Below are 20,651 nucleotides of genomic sequence, written 5' to 3'. Positions count from 1 at the left end.
TATCCTTTTCAGAGTTGGAAATCACCTAAGAATATTGGCAAATAAGGTTCTTTATCCACAGAATTCTCCCTCCTTTCCTTGTCTTTATCTTTCCCTCTTTCAAATACAGTTATGGCAACAGGAAGGTTGGAGGCAAATAAGCAGCTGGCAACCTTCCTAATAGGCAGAAATGCAAGCTGGAGTCTCTCCTGAATTCGCCAGTGCAGTGGTAGAATCACACTAGAATTGCTAACAGTGGCGCAGAGTACATTTTGAGCTCTCAGGTAGCTGGATTTAATGAGGTGAGATATTACTCATGCTAACCCTCTAGCAGAGCTGAACAGTGTGATGCATGTGCGAGTAGGAAATGCGGTCTGAGGTTTTTCTTTTATTTATTTATCTATTTATTTATCTATTTATTTCCAGGACAAAAAGAAGTGCATTCAAGGAATGGGACTGTAAAAGATGGCCTGGATTGCAAAACAAGGACTGAGAACACTGATGAGTCTGGGTTACTTCAATATAAAGAGACATCCCAGTTGCCTCTCTTATTTGGCTTTAATGCAGTACCTTTCTTTTAGCCTCCCAAATCTTCCCCAAATGAGAGAGAAAGAAGGAAAGAAAATACTTTGAAAATGTGGGTATGGGAAGTATCGAGTTAGGTATTAGTGTTCCAGGTTTTGATTTCTAGTATATCTGTATCTGATTCCTCCTGCTCTTGGTGTCTTTTGCTGGACCCTTACCTTACAAACCATTTTTCTGAAATGCTTGTATTATGCTTCAATGTATTCTTTGTCTGCTGAGAGTTTCCTCAGATTGTTCCCAGTTACGGAATAGAAAAAGATATTTTATAATTAGTCAGCCAATCATGAAAATATTTGGTAACTGTTACTTTATACAGCTCCAGATTCAGATTTTGCAGAATGGTTTTTACCAGGTCTAATGGGATAAATTCATTCTTAGTGTGACTTGCATGGCATTGAAGGGATGATTATGGCCTTAGAATCTGTGAATGGATCCAAATTTCAGATCTTAGTCCTATTCCCTCTCCTGAACATTGACAAAGTTTTGATTGATGTTTCAATCCAAACTCCATTGCTTGGCTTTTTGTACCTGCTGGTTTGAAATGAATCCAGGGTCAAAGTACCCTCCACGCTTCGGGGAAGCTCAAATTTGAATTTTGGAGTGGGGAAGGGGATAGAGGAAGGAAGCTGATGGGCACTTCCTAATTGCTAGTAATGTTTTAATTAGGTGGAATAGAGTTGCATGAGGTTGAGTTCCTCTTTAGAATATTGCTGTCTGCTAGGAGATACCTGCACTGAAAGAGGATACTTCTTATAGCATCACAGTTGTGTGAGAGCATTTTATCCTGTCACTTTTAATGAAAGTTAAATCAGGAGTGATAGTATTTGAAGTCTGTCACTTCTAGCTGTCAACTGCTTCATCTCCATTTTCATGCATTCAGCTTTGTGTGTATAAGCTTCCCCTGCAAAGGTACAGCTTAAATATATGGACTTCTGTATACCTGTACTGTACATGGACTACCTGCAAACCCCATTTATCTGAGACCAATTCAAATGTCAGTGTTTAGATGTGCAAGATAAGAGAGTGTGTCTGTATTCAAGTCCTTTTACAGCTGTCCAAAGAGAGGTGACAGGTTTTGGATTTAATCCTAAAATATCTCCCAGATATTCCAGCTATAAACATGATTATTAAAAGCAGTAGTGGGTGAGGCCAGCTCAGCATGTGTCAAATTATGTTGTGGTATGTGTCAACAAAGCAGGTCTTCTACAGTGGCAACTTGTAGCACTATTTTTAGTGCTGAGGTATCCCAGAATGCTGCAGCTGTCTCTGTGCTGAGGTATTAAGGGTTTTATTTTGGTCCCTGTTAGCTTCTGCTCCTGGGACCTCTCATTCTTCCTGTGCAATCAGAGTGGCTGCATTCACAGTGGCCATGGGATGCCGATGTAGCAGATGACACCTAGCCCTCCTCGTTTTGGTATCCAGCCATCTAGAAGCAGAGCAGAAATAAAAAGAGCCATTACAGCATTCTGGAGTTGGAAGGGCAGACGAAGTAGCGGCTGAGGCTGTCTGGACCTATGTGCCAGTGAAATTTTGCTGACTGGGGTTTCTGTGGTGCTCAGAGCAAGCTGTCACTGTGGTCCAGAGTTTCAGAAAATGAATTACAATCTTTCTAAGCTTATCCAAAAAGTGCAGCAGTGCTGCTCACTTACAGCCTACGCGTCAAAGCTGCTCAGAGTTCCTCACAGGAAGCACGTATATGGCTTGGGGATCAGTAAGAGGCACTGACAGTGTAGGAGACAGTAGAAATCGCTGCCTTTGGACCCTCAATCCTACCAGTGGGACAAAGGGGAAGAACGTATTAAGAGTTCCACTGAGGACTAAACATCCCATTGTCCACAGTATCACTCAGTGTGTGAGCAGCTGACACCATGCTACTTGCATAAATCGTTGGGCAGGTTCAACAAGGCACTCGGGAGTCTGTTGTTGCTATGTAGCAGTGTGTGCATGGTCATGCAGTTATGTGCTCCTTGTCATGTGGCAGATGGGCTGCTGTTCAGGGCCTTATTCAGGGCCTCTGTCCTGCCCTCTCAAAAAATCATGGCCGCGTCTAGCCTTTGTTATTGTCTATAAACAGCATGCTGACTCAATTGTGCGTGTATAAGACATGCCACATCATATTGGCTTTAGGATGTGAGGGCCCTAATTATCTTCCTGTTGGCAGTAAGGTGAAGGACTAAATGGATTTCCATTAGAACTCCCTCCTGGTCTCTGGAGAAACCTCAGGGTCCCTGCAGGGATGTTCCTCCAGGCAAGGTCCAAAGCTTGCTATGTAATGACTGTCAGAGGAAGCCTTCTCAGAATTGCTTTTTCTGTAGATTTTAGCAGGGCCATCATTTCAGCTGGGCTCCTGGGTTCAAGTTTGAGGCAGCTAGCAGCTCTGAAAGTGTCTGTTAAATTTTAGATGTGCTGCATTTGTCATTTGTTGTGTTTTCTTCTTTGCCTGTGACTGGACGACTGGGAACCTGCAAATCACAGCAAACTTTAAATATACCAGCAAAAGCAGTGAGGGGCTTTTCTCTGCAGTTAACAGTGACAGGGTGAAGTAAACATAAACAAACAAAAACCCAAACAAAAATGCACCACCAAAAAAACCCACTCTCCAAGCGACCTTCCTGGCAGGGAAAGTCATTCCAAGGGGAATTCGCAGCAATCTCTTGATGGGGATCTACCTTAACTTCAGGTGGGGATGGCAAGTAGGTCTAGAATTCTCTGTATGCTTCTGGGGTGGACTATTTGAAATGTACTTCTCCACAGATCCATTTCTCTATAGCTTTCACCAAGCAGTAGTTTAGCCATGGATCTCCATATCACTTGGATTACTGAGATTTATATATCCAAAGGAATGTTCAAAGTAATTAACAGACTTGGGGGACTGTGACCCCGTTTCAGATAATCATGTTTCCAACAGTCCAGGATATATTAAACAAATGACATTGAATTGCTTTTATATGGTGTTGCATAGTGAAATAGCACTATAATTGTCCATTAATAGAACCACTACTTCTGATTGCAAGAAAGAGTTCACGGCTGTGATTTGAAGTCTGGAGAGAACAAAAGGTTTAAAAAAGCTCCTAAGATGTCAACTGTGCAAAATATTGTGGAATTTTAGGGGGAAGTGAATGCAGACCATATATCTGTACTGTATATCTTGTATAATCTGTGTGTGTGTAAACTGCACAACTCTGGAGACACAGTTCTGTCTGCACCAGGTAATTCAGCAAAGTGGCATCATATTGAAACTTACTGCCTGCTACAAGATGGTCATCAGCAGGCATATATCGAAAACAGTAAAAAAAAAAAAGAAAAAGAAAAAGGGGGGGGGGAGAAACACAAAACAAAAACAGAAGCAAGCTTAAAAGGCAAATAGGGGCATTCTTAATTCTTTTCTGTAGAAGAGCGTTTCCTCTGGGGAAAATCTTTTGCAATATCTTTTAAAGAGTGTTTTATTATAAGGGAATTTAGGCTTCAAGTGATCAGAGATCTGGCACTGCAAGGTACTAGTGTTCTCATCACTGTCTGAGAAGCCCTCAAAACCTTGAGCAATTGTATTCCAACTTATCACTCACATTAGCCTGGCACATGGACTCTTCCTTCTTTCCCTACGTCTTGCACTGCTCCCCCCATGCCATGATTCACAGTCCAATGAAATTGCTGCTATTTCTCATCACTAAAAGCTGTTCTCATCCATATGTTTTTTGGATCTGCCCTTGCTCCCCTGAATTCAGTGGGACTTTTGTCCATAGTTTCAATATATCAGGAGAGTGTCCTTCTTTTTAAGAAGCAAAGCAAACAACATGAGTTCTGAGCGGGAAAACACCTTTAAGGTGTAATTTTTTTAATGGAAAAATGCTTTAGCACTGTATATGAAGTAAACGCAAATCCAAATACGTGCTAAAAAAAAAAAAAGCAAAACAAACTTTGCACATTAAATAAAGTGTTAGTAAGCATCTTTAAAATAGATGATGATTTCCATCTGATATAACTTTTATCTTTCAGTCCTATGCAGACAGCTGATGAATCACACATGATTATGGTACTTGTGAATTGTAAGTCTCCTCACACCTGAAGGTAAATGTCAAAGACACCATGTGTTAGAACAAGACACTTTGTTTGGCAGGTATGGCTTATTCAGAAAATAAGCTTCTGTTTTACACATGCACACTCTACGTTGCTCAACTGAATGTATTGATTCTTTGAACACCCCTCCTGCAAGTGATAGTTGAATACCTCCTCCTTGTTTGGGTAAATAGCATTTTCTTTGATAGTGGAGGGGGGAGAAGGTATGACTGGTGAATCCTTTATTTTTCACCCTCTTCTAGTAGACAATAAGCTGAAGAAATCTGTCACCTGTGCAGTTCAGAGGCACAGTGAGCTAGGTGAGAACTTTGTTGCCAGAGGCAAAATATCTGTGGTCGTGTCCTCTGCTCTTGCTGCGTTTGACTTCCTATCCCAGTGGGAGGGGGATTCTTCTGTCAGGGCTCAGAGCTCCAGCCTGGCCCTGTTCAGCAAACAGATGTTCCAGACATTCAAGCTGAGCAAAAGGCATCTGATACAAAGGCTCCTGATCTTCCAGGGCTTCTCCGAGAGAGGTGAAAGCTTTCCTAGAGGACCCGATTCTGAAATAGTTCCCTGCAGAGCTTTCACATCTTCTGGTTTCCTTCTGCTTCTCACTGCTGTCAGCACAGGACTTATTCCCAGAAGTGTGCAATCTACTCAGCCTTTGCATTGACATTTGAGGGAGGAGCAGAGAGAAGGGGCCTTCCCCTCCTTTTGGGCAGGGACAGTTGCAATCTGCATATGCAGCTTGAAAGCAAGTACTGTTCTTGTCAGCTAGTGCCTGTGTTAGTGCTAGCCAGTCAAAGCAGAAATGGGAAGAAGATGAAGCAATAGCATCACCCCTACCGTGCTTGCATCACTGCTAGCTGAACACCCCCCCCCCCCCCCCCCCCCGGGAATATGCTGTATCTACCAGGAACACAGCACAGAACTTCTCCTGCTAAGCCTGTGCATCATCTCCCTTCACCTGAGAAATGGAGATAACTCAAGAAGTTTGGGACACCCTAGGCATATATCAGGTGGATCATCATAACTGTAAGACCTGTGTATTGCTGGTGTCTTACTGACTCTGTGAATGAAAGAACTAGTATGTATTGAGCCAGGCACCTTGGAAGGACAGGATTGGTGTCAGCAAGAGTGACAGCACTAGTAGCTTGGCCTCAGTGAGTCAGCCATTGGCTGGGATGTGACTCTTCCTTAATACATCTAAAGATTACGTTAACAAAGTATTTTGACTGTGTAACTGTTCCACATCAAGAAAATGGGGGCTTCAAGATGTGCAGACATCTTCACAAATATGTGTCCTTAGTAGTCCTGAGTGGATGATGGCACTATTAGGCACAGTACATAGCACCCATCTTCATCACATGTGAAACATGCCTCTGGTGGCCACACCTCAGTTTCTGTAGCTGTATATTCTCTTTCCTTCCAGATCCTGGCCTCCTGCCCGTCTGCTCTACCTGCTGCCATTGACTGCCACTGCCCTGCTGCTGTGTACAACAAAGAAGCTGTGGGCCTGAGCCAGTCTCTGTAACTCCATGTGCCTTGCTGTATGATGTTTTTGAACTAGACTACTTTTTTCTCCGTGGATGCTGCCTCCCTCCTTCTTTCCAAATCACTGCACAGATTCCTACAAATGTGATGAGACAACATAGACTAGTTGATACTTTCCGATACAAGGGAGCTTTTCAGATTATGTTCTGTTGTGGATTTTTTAATGCCTATGAGAATGAGTGATTGATGTCCTCTTCCACTGTAGTCCCTGTGGAGGTGAGCTCTTCCTTGGCCAGGGGTGAAGTAAGGGAGTGGGCATAAGGGAGATGGGATAATAGCCCAGACAAAAAGTTTGTTGGAATTGAAGGTAGGGTTATTCCTGTGCTGGTACACATCTCAAGTGTACCTAAAAAGAGCTCATATATGAAAATCTCTTTACTGCTACTGCTAAGTTTAGCATCTATTAGATGCTAAATTTAGGTGTTCTGAATTGTTATAGGGGTATGCTGGCAGAAACATAGCTGAAATGGAGCAAATTATATTGTTGACTGTCCCTCAGCTGCTAGGATTGGGATCTCCAGGTTTGAAAAATAATTGGAGTGAGTGGCAGGGAGAGGGGATGCCACTAAGCAGATTTTAGGAAATTTCCTTTCAACTAACATTTTTTAGAATCCAGCATCTCTCTCTCTCCTCTCATACTATGTACAAGAGATGTGATCAGCAGAGAGATTTCAAAAGCAATGTAATTCAAGATAATGGAAAGAACCTGATCTATATCTGATTCCATTTGGGATCTCAGTAACAGCTGCAGACTGAACAAACAAAGCCAAACTGAATTCCATCAGCATAGCGAGATCTCAAGAGCCCCTTTGGATTATGCCTGGAATACAAAATACAGCTAACCCCCTTGTAGTTACTAGCATGACAGCTCTCTTGAGTAGGAGAGATAGGATGTGTATGTGTGTGACTTGGAGGCTAAAGGTGGAGTTGTGCTGCTTAAATTTGTTAGGATGAGTTTGTTGAGTCCTTGATGCTGGATGAGGCTGGATTGCTTTTAAGTTGGGGAAGGGGAAGGCTGGGTACCTGCTGGGATTCCATTTCACAGAGATTTCTTTCTGTATAATGACAGGAGCTATTCTGCTGCAACGTGTTCAGTAAAAGCTGTCTTTTTCATCCAAAAGGCTGTTTTTCCAGGAAACATCGATTTTCCATGCAGTCTTGGTGAGATTTACCAAAAAAAGCAAATTCCCTTCTTCTTCATCCTCCCTGGAGAGAGCTTGAAATGGAGAGAGGGCACAATTTTAACAAACTGAGAAGAATAATGCACTGAACTCTTGACAAAAGTTGAGGTTTTTCATATGCGTATGAATTCATATGTACATATAAGTTATACACACATGTGCATGTGCACACACACATATGTAATTACTGAAAACCTGAACTCTTTTGAGGAAAGATATTTGTGCTAGTGTTTTCAATTTCATCTGGCTTTCTTTGTCAGGACCAGTTGTAATAACCCTGGTTCTTTTAGGGATGGTCAAAATCTGCACCTCGGACTTCAACCTTAAGTTGGCTTCAGTCTTTATGTTGGACCAAACCCTACTTGTTAACTAGCCCTCCTCTTCTTAGTGCCCTAATGAAGCATTAATCCTATAGCCTCTGCATCCTGTTGTACTAAAATTAGTAGTATCCTGCATCCCAGAATGGCCTTCGAGGGCAGGCTGGGGAGGCCTGATGAATTCAAGTCATGTTCGTTATCCTCCACCTACCCAATTCAATATCGCAGGTTTTCCATATTTTTTCTCTGTCTCTCTCTCTCTCTTTTTTTTTCTTTTTTTTCTTTCTTTCTACACATTTAGGCTGTACCCCTGGCTTAGTCACACCACAGGCTTTCAATGTCAGGAGCATGCCTTTTGTGTTATAGATGCCAGAGCCTTGCCTGGCTGAGCTCAGCTGGTTTGACATTAGAGAAACTGACTGTCTCTGCTTTCTCGTCCGGCTCACAACATTTCCCCTTGGTATAAACACATTAATTACAGGTTTCATTGTTTGTCACTTAAAAAGGTGTGTCCCAGCCACTAGCAGGCTGGTGTGTATGTCTGGCAGCCAAGGCTCTCTGCTAAGAGTGCTAAAGCAGCGTAGTTATCTGTCACTTCAGCATATTTTAGCCAGCAGAGGGTTTGCACTGCTCCGTTACTGTCTGCCAGCCAGTTTCATCTGTTGTATTTACTGGTGAGCAGGAAAAAAGATAGGCTGCACTGCTTGGGTCTGGTCTATGGCTCTGTATCCCATGGGGCTTTATTTTTATGAAGGATATGGGTGGTGTTGCTGCAGCTGCTGTAACTAATGTTTTAGCTGTGGCAGGGGGAAGCCAGAAGCAGTTGTAGGCGGTTTCCACTGCTGCTTAGACATCTTTTGGTTTCTAGAACACAAAGGACTGCCTATTCAACCCAACTGATTTGCAGCCTAGTTGATTTGTATTCCCATTATGTTTTATCACATCTAAAAACAAAGACAACTGTAGTTGTGCTAGGGGTCAGATCAATTCCCTATCCTTCATCAAATCTTAGATAATGAGAGCTAATTGGAGTGCTTGAAGGAAATCAATAGAGGCTGGGAAGAGGCCAGAAGCTAAGCGCGGTGTGTCCTCTCATCTTAAAATCTGACACACAGGTGTGCCAGGACTGTAATAGCATGTGCTGATATGAAAGTCACAGCTCCTGGAATCAAAAAAGGTCAGGTTTTAGTTGCTGCCTCCCTCTTCTCCTTCCCCTTCCCCTATCATTTTTTCTGTAAATCATATCCCTCTCTGACCCATTTCAGGATTAAAGAAGCAGAGGAGCTGCTGAGACCTGTCCCATGTCTCTGTGAGCTCTCTCTGGCCAGGATTTCCTGCTGGGCTCACAGAATGTTTCTGAGGCAAGGGGAACATGGGAGGAAGATGGATAAGACTAGAAAACAAGAGCTGAAGGATATTGACTTGTCCTGTTGGTAAGAAAGGGCAGTAGTAGCATTGGGGTGGGGGTTTGTATTTAGAGGCTATTCCTTCCTGCCAAAGCAGAAGCTTCTTTACTAAGGGCTCTGTTACAGAGCTGGTGAGATAGAGATCAGCCTGCTATCTACTCAGCAAATTCTGCCTAGAAAGATGACTTTGCTCATCTCCTCTTCTCCTGCCACAGCACTGTGGCTTTTTCCACTGTTCCCTATGTCTGATGGGTGCGATTAGGAGTTAGCAAAGAGCAGAGGTGCTGGTCTGGGAATTCATAGCTCTCTGGTAGGAGAATGGGAGAAGGTTGAGAGGGGGTTAAGACCCTTTTGGTCCAGTAAATGCATTAGGCACAGTGCATAGCATGTGTACATCTGTAGCATGTGACTGCACTCTGGATGTAGCTGGTATTTCTGGAGCCTTAGCATAAAGACTGCCTTTTTGCCTCTTGATTTAAGTTCCATGATACTAAGGCTTTGCAATCTATTCTGAAATGCTCGTGTCACTGCAATGAAAGTGTGTGTTAAGTCAAGGTAGCAGATGTAATGTGCTTGAAGTATCACAGGATTGTCTTATTTGAGCAGATGAAAGAGCAGATAGTGTAATTTAAGTACCTGGGTACTTTAGACAAGATCTGTTGCAGACCGAAAGTTACAATCCTCATATCATTGTACGGCATGTTGTAATCTTAGATTCAACACATCACAGTCAAAATGTAAATTGTAAAGGATGGAAGAAAAATTGTATTATACAAGTAGGAGTGTCAGATTTGAGAAGTGAAAGATTTTACTATCTCAGTCTATTGTTGTCTTACCAAATGCTGTCTTGTACTTACCCTGTCTCAATTAAAATACTGCTGAGTGTGTATTTTGCTTTCCAACAAGGAATCACTTTCTAAGTAATAATCATTCAGCAGCTTTTAGTCGGAAACTCCTGTTCTTTAAAGCAACATCTTCACCCTAATTCAAGGCCAGAGATTCTTTCTGACAATTCTTTTATGCATGAGAATTATTGTCATCATAGCACGTGACTGTGATTACTGCTGTGCAAAAATACAAGTAAGGTCAAGGGAGACACTATGTATTCTTCTTTCAGGATGTGCAGAAAGATAAATAAGATCTCTTTGTAGAATAAAAGAACTAGAGACAGTGGGAGTGACCATCAAAGGCAGTGCACCTGAAGATGGGGCCTGAGCAAGGCTAGAGCATGTGGTCTGGGACTGTTTGAAAATGCAGAGAACAAAAGATGTGGTGGTGTTTAGAGAGTTGTATGTAGGCTGTCCTTAAAAGACTGACTGAGTGTCATGAATGAAACTGAGGGAGCAAGTGACAGAGTTCACTGGGAGGAGCGAGCCTGGAAAAAGGGAAATAGGGAAATTCCCTTCTGCTACAGGTTTTATTTTGTTGGGGGAAGTAGGACCTTGTGTACATTTTTGTGGGCAACAGGTCTGGACCTGCAGAACATCTTTATTGAAATCATCATTTTTTCCTAATGGAAACATAGTTAGGCCTCTGATACTAGCACACTACTTAGGCAGGATGGACAACATACAAAGAAGAAACATGTTCTTAAAGGGTACATTTTACATCAGGGTTTTTACCAGAAGCAAGCAGGTATCACTTTCTCTGTTAGGTTAGGTTATGACTGTAGGTGTGTGGATGTGTATGCTTTAGTGTTTGACACCTATAGTGAGGAACTGGTAGAACAGGCAGATTCTGATATATGTCTAAAGCAATACTGCCATTTTAAACCCTTTTAAGTACTTACTCCATTACTCCAAGCAAAGTAATGAGGGTGATCAGTACCTCAGAAAAAGTGGGTTCCTGTTGAGTATTCATTCCAGGCCTGACCTTGCAGAATTATGTACTTAGCCCTGTTGCCTTGAATATTTAAGTGATTGCAGGATTCAAGATATCTATGCTAGCCTTGGAGCTTGTTGAACACCACATTCACTTCATTAATTCCTATAAAAATAAGCTAGTTCATTAGCCTGCAGTGCCACCTAGCCTCCTCATCCTTTGGACAGCAGATAAGTATAGTGTAAATATTTAGAAGGAAAAAATAACTAAGAAAACATTCATGTAACGATCTCTTTTCCCCTTTGTTTAAAGATGTAATAGTTTAATCTCATCAGGAGATTTTCATCAGTGTTTTGAAAACTGTTACCCCACTATTAGCCAGTGGGGGGGAAAAGCACAGGAGAAGTAGAGATCCTTTTCTTCATAGTGTTAGCTCCTTGCTCGGTGCAAGTATTACTCATAACCCATAAGGTCTGAGCTTGGTAAGGAAGCAGCCAAGCTGGTGCATACTGTTAAATATTTTAAGAGTTTGATTCATCTCAAAGTGATTCACAGACTATTGATAGCAGTCATGTCAGACCTGCCATCTCTGTGGCATGGTAGCAGCATACCAGTAGTGCTTTGTGGCATTTCATAGCATTCATGAATCAGAGTACGGGGAGAAATGAAGGAGTCAAGTGTAATTCTGCAGGGACACTGACATTAGCATCCCCGCTACCAGAAAAAGTCACGTAGGACTGGCTTCAGTCAGTAGGTAGGTCTCAGGGCAAACTGCAGAGGGGAAAAAATGGCTCTGGGAAAGGGCAGCCAAGTCTCTGCTGCCTATATGCATTTTGGGGAGCTCAAACTGCTGCTGTCCCGTTGCTCCTTATCCCCTGATTCTTCATGGGATGAGGGGAAGTAGGAGGTACTTGTGTGTGAAGAGCAGCTATTGCAGGGAGGAAAGGAGTTTGGCAGTGTTTAGTGGGGTCCCATGCTGCAGGGGAGTGGAGGAAGAGAATGAGCCATTAGCAAGGATGCAGGGTGGAGATGGCATCCCATGATCAGGATGGATGCGGGAGGCTAGTGAAGAGGAAGAAGTTTGTCATTTTATCTATAAACCTTGCTGACTTAGCAAGATGCCTCTGTGCCTCTCCCAGCCTCTGCCCTACCTGCCAGCTGAACCTGCTCTGTCACTGTTGCAAGATAATATTGTTTTTTTCCTCACACTTGGGGCAGCTAGGTTCACATTTTTTGCTTGCTGTTCAGACTTTGATCTGACTTCTGTGTCGCAGAATTGTTAACAAGTGATGGGGAAAATAAATTCAAATAATCCATTTTTGTCCAGTACACATTCAAGGCATCTATGATACCTTCTGCCTTCCTGAATAACAAATGTATTTAATCTGAAGCTTTGGTTTTCTGTAGATTAATGGAAATGTGCACCTTTTTCTTTGGTGCCATTAGCCAGAATCTCCATGCATTTAGTCTTGAAAGAGGTTAGCATACAGCTCCTTTGTGAAAGACTGTAATGGAGACTAAACTTGGGGCCACCCCCATGCTGTAAACAAAAATGGTCAGGAACTAGAAAATGCGCACTGCCACAGGCTGCCGTTGTGCAGCAGACTCTTCCAGTTAGTTTGTCACTGCCAAGTAAGACCGCAAACTGAGCTCGTGGACTATGGGTGGGATGGGACATCATTACTCCTTTTCTTCTTTTATGGATTTCAGTTTACATTATAGCAACATACCACAGGAAGTTTCATGAAATTTGGAGGAGGAAGGAGTGATGGGATACAACTCTATTGAGTTACATCCCCAAATCCTGCTAGATTTTCCTCTTTATTAGCAGATCTTCTTCCTTCTGTGTTTGGTGATCTTTTTATATATGAAAAACTTTGTTTGAGAAGGTACTGTACTGAGTTTTGGCTTGACTAAATAAAGAACCAGCTGAGTAGTGGTTGCGTATCAAATGGTTAGCCACAGCCTGTTTGTTCATACAGATTATGTGCAAGAGCCTGTTAGAACCCTCAGGATAGGCCTTACAAGAGTATATTGGGTTAAACAAAACCCATCACAAAGCCTCGTAAGGCTGTAAAGCGCTGTATGCAATAAGGGATCCTATGAATCAACTCAGGGATCTAAAAATGAAGCTATACTCTCCTTTTCTGAGGGAATGAGCTGCCTGCTCTCAATATCTAATTAAACAAGTGGTGAGGTACTCCCTCTGGGGGATTAGAGAGTTACCATTCTTGCCTAGGCATAGATCCATATCTCGCTCTTTAAAATTAACAGAGGTTTTCCAGCGGCAGGGATAAAGCTAGCAGAAAAATGTATCAAGTAAAGCTCACCTGGAGTTACCTATAGGTGGTGCTGGTCAGTGCAACATAGTGGCCTTGAATGTATCAGAAGGTGCTTGTGGATGCACCATTCCTCAGATGTTCTTTTTTCTTTTTTTTTTTTTCTTTTTTTTTTTTTTTGGTGTGTGTGTGTGTTATTTTAGAAGCAAAAAAGTTCTTCATGTTGTTTGGATGGTATAATAGCCCCAGAGGAATTGCAGCATGCTATTCTATCAGCTGGCTAGTTATCCAACAGGAGACTATGGAAGGGAAAATAAGAAAATGGAATTAAGGTGTTAGTATTCTGGGAAAAAAAATTGTCAGTGATTTGTTTAAAAAAATGAATACAATCAAGGTAAAGACAGTAGAGCACTTGTAGTTACCAACTACTGTTACTAAGCTATAAGACTGGCTTGCAAAGTTGCATTTTATTATACTTCACACACAGAATTATGAAAAATTTTAAAAGAGCAAAGTTAAAAATTAGGGCTAGTTTTGAGAGAACTTTCAAAATTTTTGTGATTTCTTCATTTCCTTTATTTTCAGGTTCTATGAAGGGACTGAAAAGAGAGGCTTAGGTGTAGAATAAGGAATACCTAAATTCTGTGAATGCACTGTGATGCTGACATGCATCTCCTTAATCAATACCCTGTGCCACTAGGTTTCATGACTTTTTTAGGGCTTGACTGCAGCTATGGTGCATTCACAGAATATTGCAGTCAGACAGACCAGGGGAAAAAAAAAAACAAATTGAGATCTAACACTAGACACTATCAATAGGCAGTTTGAGGGCTCTGGAATGATGTAGCCCTGTAGCTAGGAAACATGTCTAGGAGTAGGTGTCTGAGCTCCCATCTCCTTTTCTGTGGATTATTCCCAACGTTAAATGCATGCATTGCTATGGGAATGAGGTCAGGACTTTTGCATGCTTTGCTGTTCAGGAGGCAGCATCACCAAGAAGGGTGTAAAGTGCCTACCCCAAACCCATAACCTGAAGGTTTGGGTACTCTCCTTGGCAGGGGTGTGAGCTTTAAATCTGCAGGACTAAGAGAGCCCAGGTTTCCTGCTCCCTCATCACATACTCTGAACTAGCAGGTGATTATTGAAAACACATAGCTGACCCCAGCTGTGTGTTTTGTGAAGGAGCTTGGCCTTTTCTTCTGGATTCTGTGTTCTGCTGGCAATATGTGGTAAGAATGATCAGAGCACATCTAGCAGACTAAGTTTCTTGGGGGCACTATGTGCCACTGTGCTGATTTTTGGGTCTCTGTCACTGCAACAGGAGTGAAGAACAATGCTGCTTTGGTCAGGGCAGCTTTGAGCCTGCTAAGCAGGGGCACAGCAGTTGTCGTAGTCCAAGAGGGAGACACTGAGACACCTTCAGGGTTAAGCAGCAGCTGGCTGTGATGCGCCAATAGAGGAGCATCTGGGATTCTTTCAGATTCCAGGGTTAGTTGTGCCGAACTCGAGAGGTCATCATTAGTCAAGTGTAAAAATTCATTAGAGCTAAGTGGTTCTACACATATGACAGACACTGGACAAAACTAAACAACTAACACCAAACAATCTATAAGTATAACAAAGCTAAAAAATATATTGAAGCTAGAAATATAACAGAACTAAAAATAGAATACACATATCAGAGCTCTATGGTTAAGCCATGGATGCACAGTACAATAACCGTTCTCAGATGCACAGTATGATGACCATTCTCGCCCTTTCCTTGTCCTTATGGGCCACCCCTGCAGTATAGTTTTCCCTGGATTGTTCTGACCATGCTCAAGCTGTGCCAAAATGATTTCAGATTCTCCCTGGCAGCTGGCATCAGGGGCATCCCTGCTGATGGGTGGGTTGTTGGGTCTGCAGGCCAGCTGACGGTGAGTCCAGGCTTAGTTCATTATTCAATCAAACAGTGCCAGACCGCAGTTACACAATAGAACAGATGGCTTCAGTCGATAACAGTACATGTGCCAACAGAGAACAGTATGGATGTTCAACAATAACAGTACACATATCAACGGATATCAGTACGGATGTTCAAGAGATAACAGTACACACGTTCAACAGATAACCCAGTGCAAAATTCTACAGTACCTAGATGCTGATGATGTGAGTCTGTGGTGTCACTTCTTTTTTGCTGACTAGGTTTGCTCAGCCCTTATGGTGTCATTGGAGGGCTACAGCAACCCCACAGTGTGCTAACTCTGGCTGTGGTGCCTCTGGAGTTTGTTATCTACTGGGGAGCACCCCAGAGCAAGCCACTCTTCTATGGGCTGCACCATCCTGAGTCCCACGCTTGCCTGTGTGGTGCCTATCACCGGCTTTCTGGATTGTAGTTTAAAGTGTCAGTTCCTACCCCTGTCTTTGGGATTGCCTGAGATGGGAAAAGATGTCTTTATAAGTCTGGCATTGAACATCAGTTGAGTTTTCTTCAGTTCCTGACTGAACTGCAGATTTTCTCTTTGGCTGAGGTCTGGTCACTTTGCTTCCCCATATCTCTGTGATGCAGGGTTGTTGATATATCTTTTCTCTTGCCATTCAACTCTGCCATCTCTTTAAATTACCACTTTTCACTGGGTTGGTACAGGCTCTTCCTTTGTGTTCACACAGGGTCTAGTAATGAAGGTCCCTGCGCTTGCCTATGGTTTCTAAACATTATTGTAGCTTGATGGAAGTAAATAATCCAAAGATGTTGCTGATGAAAAAAACTCTGAAACAAAAACTCTTCAGTTTCTGTAATATACAACACAACTTCATGTTACTGTGTAATTTACCTTTTAGCTGCATGCATTAGCTGCTCTGGAGCCACTACTATATGTAATGTGCCATGAATTTGTATTAGTAATAACATTCATAACTACTTGCCTAGTCCTGAGCATCAGAATGAACATGAGGATTCAGCATTTTCCTCCCAGTTTCCGAGTTGAAGGTTTTTATGAGCATTGATTGACTGTAGGTTGATAGTGCTGCTTTAGGTAAACAGAGGTGGTAAGAGTCCAAACTGTCAGGGCCCTGAATGCACTAACAGGTCTTACTGGCCCTGACCAGCCTCACCTGGAGCCTCCCCCCACCCCTGCCCATGGGCCCAGGAGCTCTATTTAAGCTCAGGTGTGGGCATCCAGTCCTCTGCTTCAGCTACGCGGTAGGCACGCTGGTCTCCAGCACACCCACAGCCATGCTCATGTCTGACCCTGATGATCTGGACACCAACCCACAGACTGACTTTCCAGCTTTACCTCAGACCTGTCTCTGTGGGCCTGATTGGCAGTCACTGGGCTGTGTATGACCCTGGGTACTCTCACTAGAGTAGTCACCTGCAGACTGACTTCCTAGCTTGACTTTGGACCTGCCTCATCACCACAAACTTGCCTGATGATTTGGACTCCTGGTTGAACCTGGCTACCATCTCTGGGTCTGCCTTGCTCACTTTGCTCAGGGGTGGTGGGATGGGCCCTGGCTGGCTAGGCATCTGCCCTGCCAGCTGTGTTATTGTGCTTGGTTCCCTGGTCCCTATTCCTTTGGGAGCACCCAGCTCTTGCTGCTTCCTGTTGCAAATGACCAGAGATTTAAAAGTTGGGAAGTACAGCTGCAATGAGAAGGGAGACAAAATGCAAAATCAAGAGTGACTCTATGAACTCTATGCAAATATTAATTTTGCTTCCCACAGTTACTAGCATGCATTTAACTTTCAGCTACAAATCCCCACTGTCTTGGATAAAATCCTTTAAATGGTTGAAACACCCAGGATGACTACTTTTCCTTCCTTCTGTGGTGCCATCTGAAGTTACAGTATTTCACACATTGCCTTACATGGGGCCCAGCACAAGCCCTCTCCCCTTGCTGGCTGAAAGTTTCCTGTGCTGCTTTCCTGTCCCCAATTTCTCCCAAATCCCATATTCAACAGTCAGACCAGAAATTGGTGAGTTCTATGATCTGTGTGACCTTCTCAGGTGGAAGTGACATAACTTTTCAGTCAAAATGCCTCCTGTGACACTTTAGAAGCAAGGCTACAAAGCTTCAGTACCCACCAGGGAGGTGATTTATTATTGTAGATGGAGGAAGAGCAATGTGACTCTTTACATTCCAGAACACCATCCACCTTCCTCAGGGACCTGATAAAATACTGTCTCTAGTTTTTAAAAGGCCATTTATACTTCATTAAAAAGGATAAAGTCTTGGCTAATGTACTCAGAATGGGATAATACTGACAACCTGACATGGGCAAAAGCACTATAAAGAATCCAAAATGAGAAGTTGTCAAAAAGCATAATGGACATCCAGGGGTGGTGTACCTGATGTGAAGACAAGACTATTACATGTCTTGAAGTTTAAACTTGGCAGCCCAGCTGTGAAATATATTTGAAAGCCCCATTGTCTACTGGGTTGCTAAGGAGCCTTTGAAAGTGTGAGAGAGTAAATTAAGGAAAGGTATTAATCTGAACTAGAATTCATGAATAGCAATACATGTAGACAAATCCTTGGATACCACCACCATCTCTAATGCATCCATTAGTTCTCTCTTGCACTGCTGTTCTTTTGTTCTTGTCCCTAGAGGAATGTCACAGAAATCCTTATAGTGTCCAGCATGGCCACTTTGGTAACTGGGAACCTGAAGGAGGTGGCTGAAATGCTGTTCTTTGTCTCTCAGCTGCAGCCTCAGCCAATATACCAGATAATTATTGAAGGTTGTACCTGATTTTTGGTTTTCTAATCCATGTTAGATGGCGACATTATTATCATTTTGACCTGTTCCACTTCACCTGTCTCTGTTTATCTAAGAACATGTTCTGTTCAAAGACCACATTGTCTGTGGTTTACTGAGAGTGAAAGATGTGCACTCATTTCTGTCATGAGCAGCAAGTTTGGATGACTAAGGTCAAGCACAAATAAATGAATCCCTTTGAAGGAATGTGAGTGTCAGGGATGTGCAGGAGCTCGGAAAATTGGGCCTTGAAAGCAGACTGTTTAAATGTGAATGAAGGTGTCCACCTTTAGGCATATGTATAGGAAAATGTTGGTTTCTGTTATGTCCTGGAAATAGCATAAATGGTTAAAAGGAGAATTGAACATGGATCCTGAAGCTTTAGCTTCAGCTACTCTAACCAATACTAAGAGGAAATCCCCTACACCTCTGTATTTGCAATTCATTTTGCCCTATAAAAGCATTAAACTTTCAATTTGGACTGGGATGCCTATTGACAGTAGGATTATCTACAGAATTGTGCTCACACACCAGAAATAGGCTGATACCAGTTAACAAACTGAACTAGTCTGACTTGTCCATGAAACATTTCAACACAACCCAAAGCAAAGCAAGCTTTGTAAACAGCTGAGATTGGTGTTAAACAGTTTAAATTAATGTTAGACCATCTGTATCCAGACCAATCCCTTCTATTTGGAGTCACAATAAGTCTCCTAATATTTAATGGGGTAGAAAGAGGATCCTTCAAAGGTTCACTCAGAGCATTGATAAAGCTAAGTGACCTTGTGAACAGCTTCTTTCCATGAATATATAGGGAGCCTAGAGCAGCTACATTCATGATTAGCTTTCACAGTTACATGTTTCAAGTTAGGTGGAGTGAATCCAGATCTTAATGTATAAGTGACATTTACTGTCTACAGAAAAAGTCCCCTAAATAGCAAATGCACATTTAGCCTGGCTTTGATCTTCTAAAGCAAAAAGATGAGTTTAAAGACAAGCTTTTAGCTTTACATCTTTATCCTCTTCTATCTCTCAAATTTGAAAGTATTTAAAAAATGTTTTTAGGACAAAAATGTCTAAGCTTGTGCCTGCCTGTCCCCGCTCCCAAATCCTAAGTACTTATAGATGTCTGTCCCTGCAAGGTGGATCTGTTTTAAGTCTCTTCATTTATTTTAGTGAATGTTGGTCACAGCAGACACTGGAGTTAATTTAGCAAGTAAGCATGTAGATAAGTTGTGGGTAGAGCTTGTGTACTGCTAAATCAGTTGATCTAATATCAGCTATTCCTTCTCTTTTCCCTTGCTTGTACCTTTAAATCATCACCACAGCAACACGGAAACAGGAGGTATTACACCCAAAAGCGGTAATCTCAGGGAACCTTTGACAGCCCTGGGGGATTCAGCACAGGGTTTTTCTTAGAGGTTAGGGCATGAATGATGATACTTAGCCCCTTACAGAGGGAGCCTTTCTTTGCTTCACAGCCTTTAAAATGATGATTTGGTATCAGTCTGTTCCCTGAACAGTATCTGGGCTCTGAGATGGTAGGGAAGAGGAGGCATCCTTTCTCACCTGCATAAACTGCTCCTGCAGGCCCCAGGCCACTGTAGCCAGATGCTTAAAGGCACCTGGCTTTGAGGGGGTTGCGGTGGATTGGTTACAGATGCCTGGGAGGCTGGTCAGGGCATGGCACTGGCTCTTGCTGTGCAACTCATGACTCCTCTGCCTTTCCAGTACAGGGTGCGCCCTGTGCCAGGAACTGACTAGCCTGATGAAATGACTGTCCTGCACTTCCAGGCCTGAGCCATGGCTCCACCCTTGCAAAATGCAAATGCATCCTAAAAGTTAGGATGGAGCCGATCATGGTCTCCTTGGGCACCAAGTGGAGGAAAAGTTTCATCGCTGGCTGTTTGGGACTGGTACTTAGGCATGTAAGACATCTGCTCAATCTCCTTTCATGCTGCCTGCCCCCACTGCAAATCCTCCTGTGTGCCTGTAACAAGTCACTTAAAGGGCTGCAGCTCTAAGGTCTCATCCTTCCACTCCTGACAAAACAGAGACAAAGAGAGGTGAGCCCCTCTCCTGGACAGGATGGTTCCCATGCAGCTGAAGACAGTATTGGGAAGGGCAGGGGCATGCTGAGCTTTGCTGATGTAACAGGCTCCCTGCAATTTTCATTCAGATCTGGTTGGCTGTGAGCTGGCAGAGAGCCTCAGATACGCCTCCAACTCAGATGAGGTCATTCCTGCTTTTTTTTTTTTTTTCTTTTTTCTTCCCCCCTCATGCTGCTCCAGAAAGGATCTGCGGTGTCTCAACGTTTAAGGTCAGTGTGCTAATTCCCACACCACCTCAAATCTCTGGGTGCAGGAACCTTCTCCTCCCCTTGACAGCACCCCCTCCCAGCACCATCGTAGACTCCGTTTTCCCTTTAAAGAGAAAGGAGGAGCAAAAGGAAGAGGAATTTACCGGAATGGATTTTATAATTGACTCTCTCATCCAGGGGAGTGTTTGCTAGCAAGAGGCCTAACACGCAAGTAAAGTAGCTCCAGGACAGAAGAAACTCCAGACCTTGCCGCTGCCAGAAGTGAAACTACTTGTCCTGCCCAGTCGCTTTTTCCTTTCCCCGCCGCCATCCCACCGTGGGCCATGCAGAGATGCATCCAGCCAGTACAGGACGGGGTGGGTCCCCCAGGCTGTCAGTCAGCAGGGGCTGCCCGGCCCAGGACGAGCTGATC

General features: G+C 43.1%; 1 protein-coding gene across 2 annotated transcripts in view; it reads left to right on the top strand.

Moving 5' to 3' along the window:
- Positions 1-468: 468 nt before the first annotated feature.
- Positions 469-20,651, top strand: part of LOC112980705 (deubiquitinase DESI2-like) — an 80,951-nt gene continuing 60,768 nt past the window's right edge. The window contains exons 1-2 of one of the 2 annotated variants that reach the window (XM_064512523.1): positions 469-616; positions 6,053-6,390. In XM_064512523.1, the coding sequence (XP_064368593.1) occupies positions 6,361-6,390 (30 nt within the window). In that variant the 5' untranslated portion in view covers positions 469-616; positions 6,053-6,360. Of the gene's footprint in view, positions 4,633-6,052; positions 6,391-20,651 lie in introns of both variants that reach the window. The other variant, XM_026095775.2, reaches the window with a different exon arrangement.

This window comes from Dromaius novaehollandiae, chromosome 5 (assembly GCF_036370855.1).
Source record: "Dromaius novaehollandiae isolate bDroNov1 chromosome 5, bDroNov1.hap1, whole genome shotgun sequence".
NCBI lineage: Eukaryota > Metazoa > Chordata > Aves > Casuariiformes > Dromaiidae > Dromaius > Dromaius novaehollandiae.
Note: the sequence above shows the minus strand (reverse complement) of the source record. Positions and strands in the feature narration are given on the sequence as shown.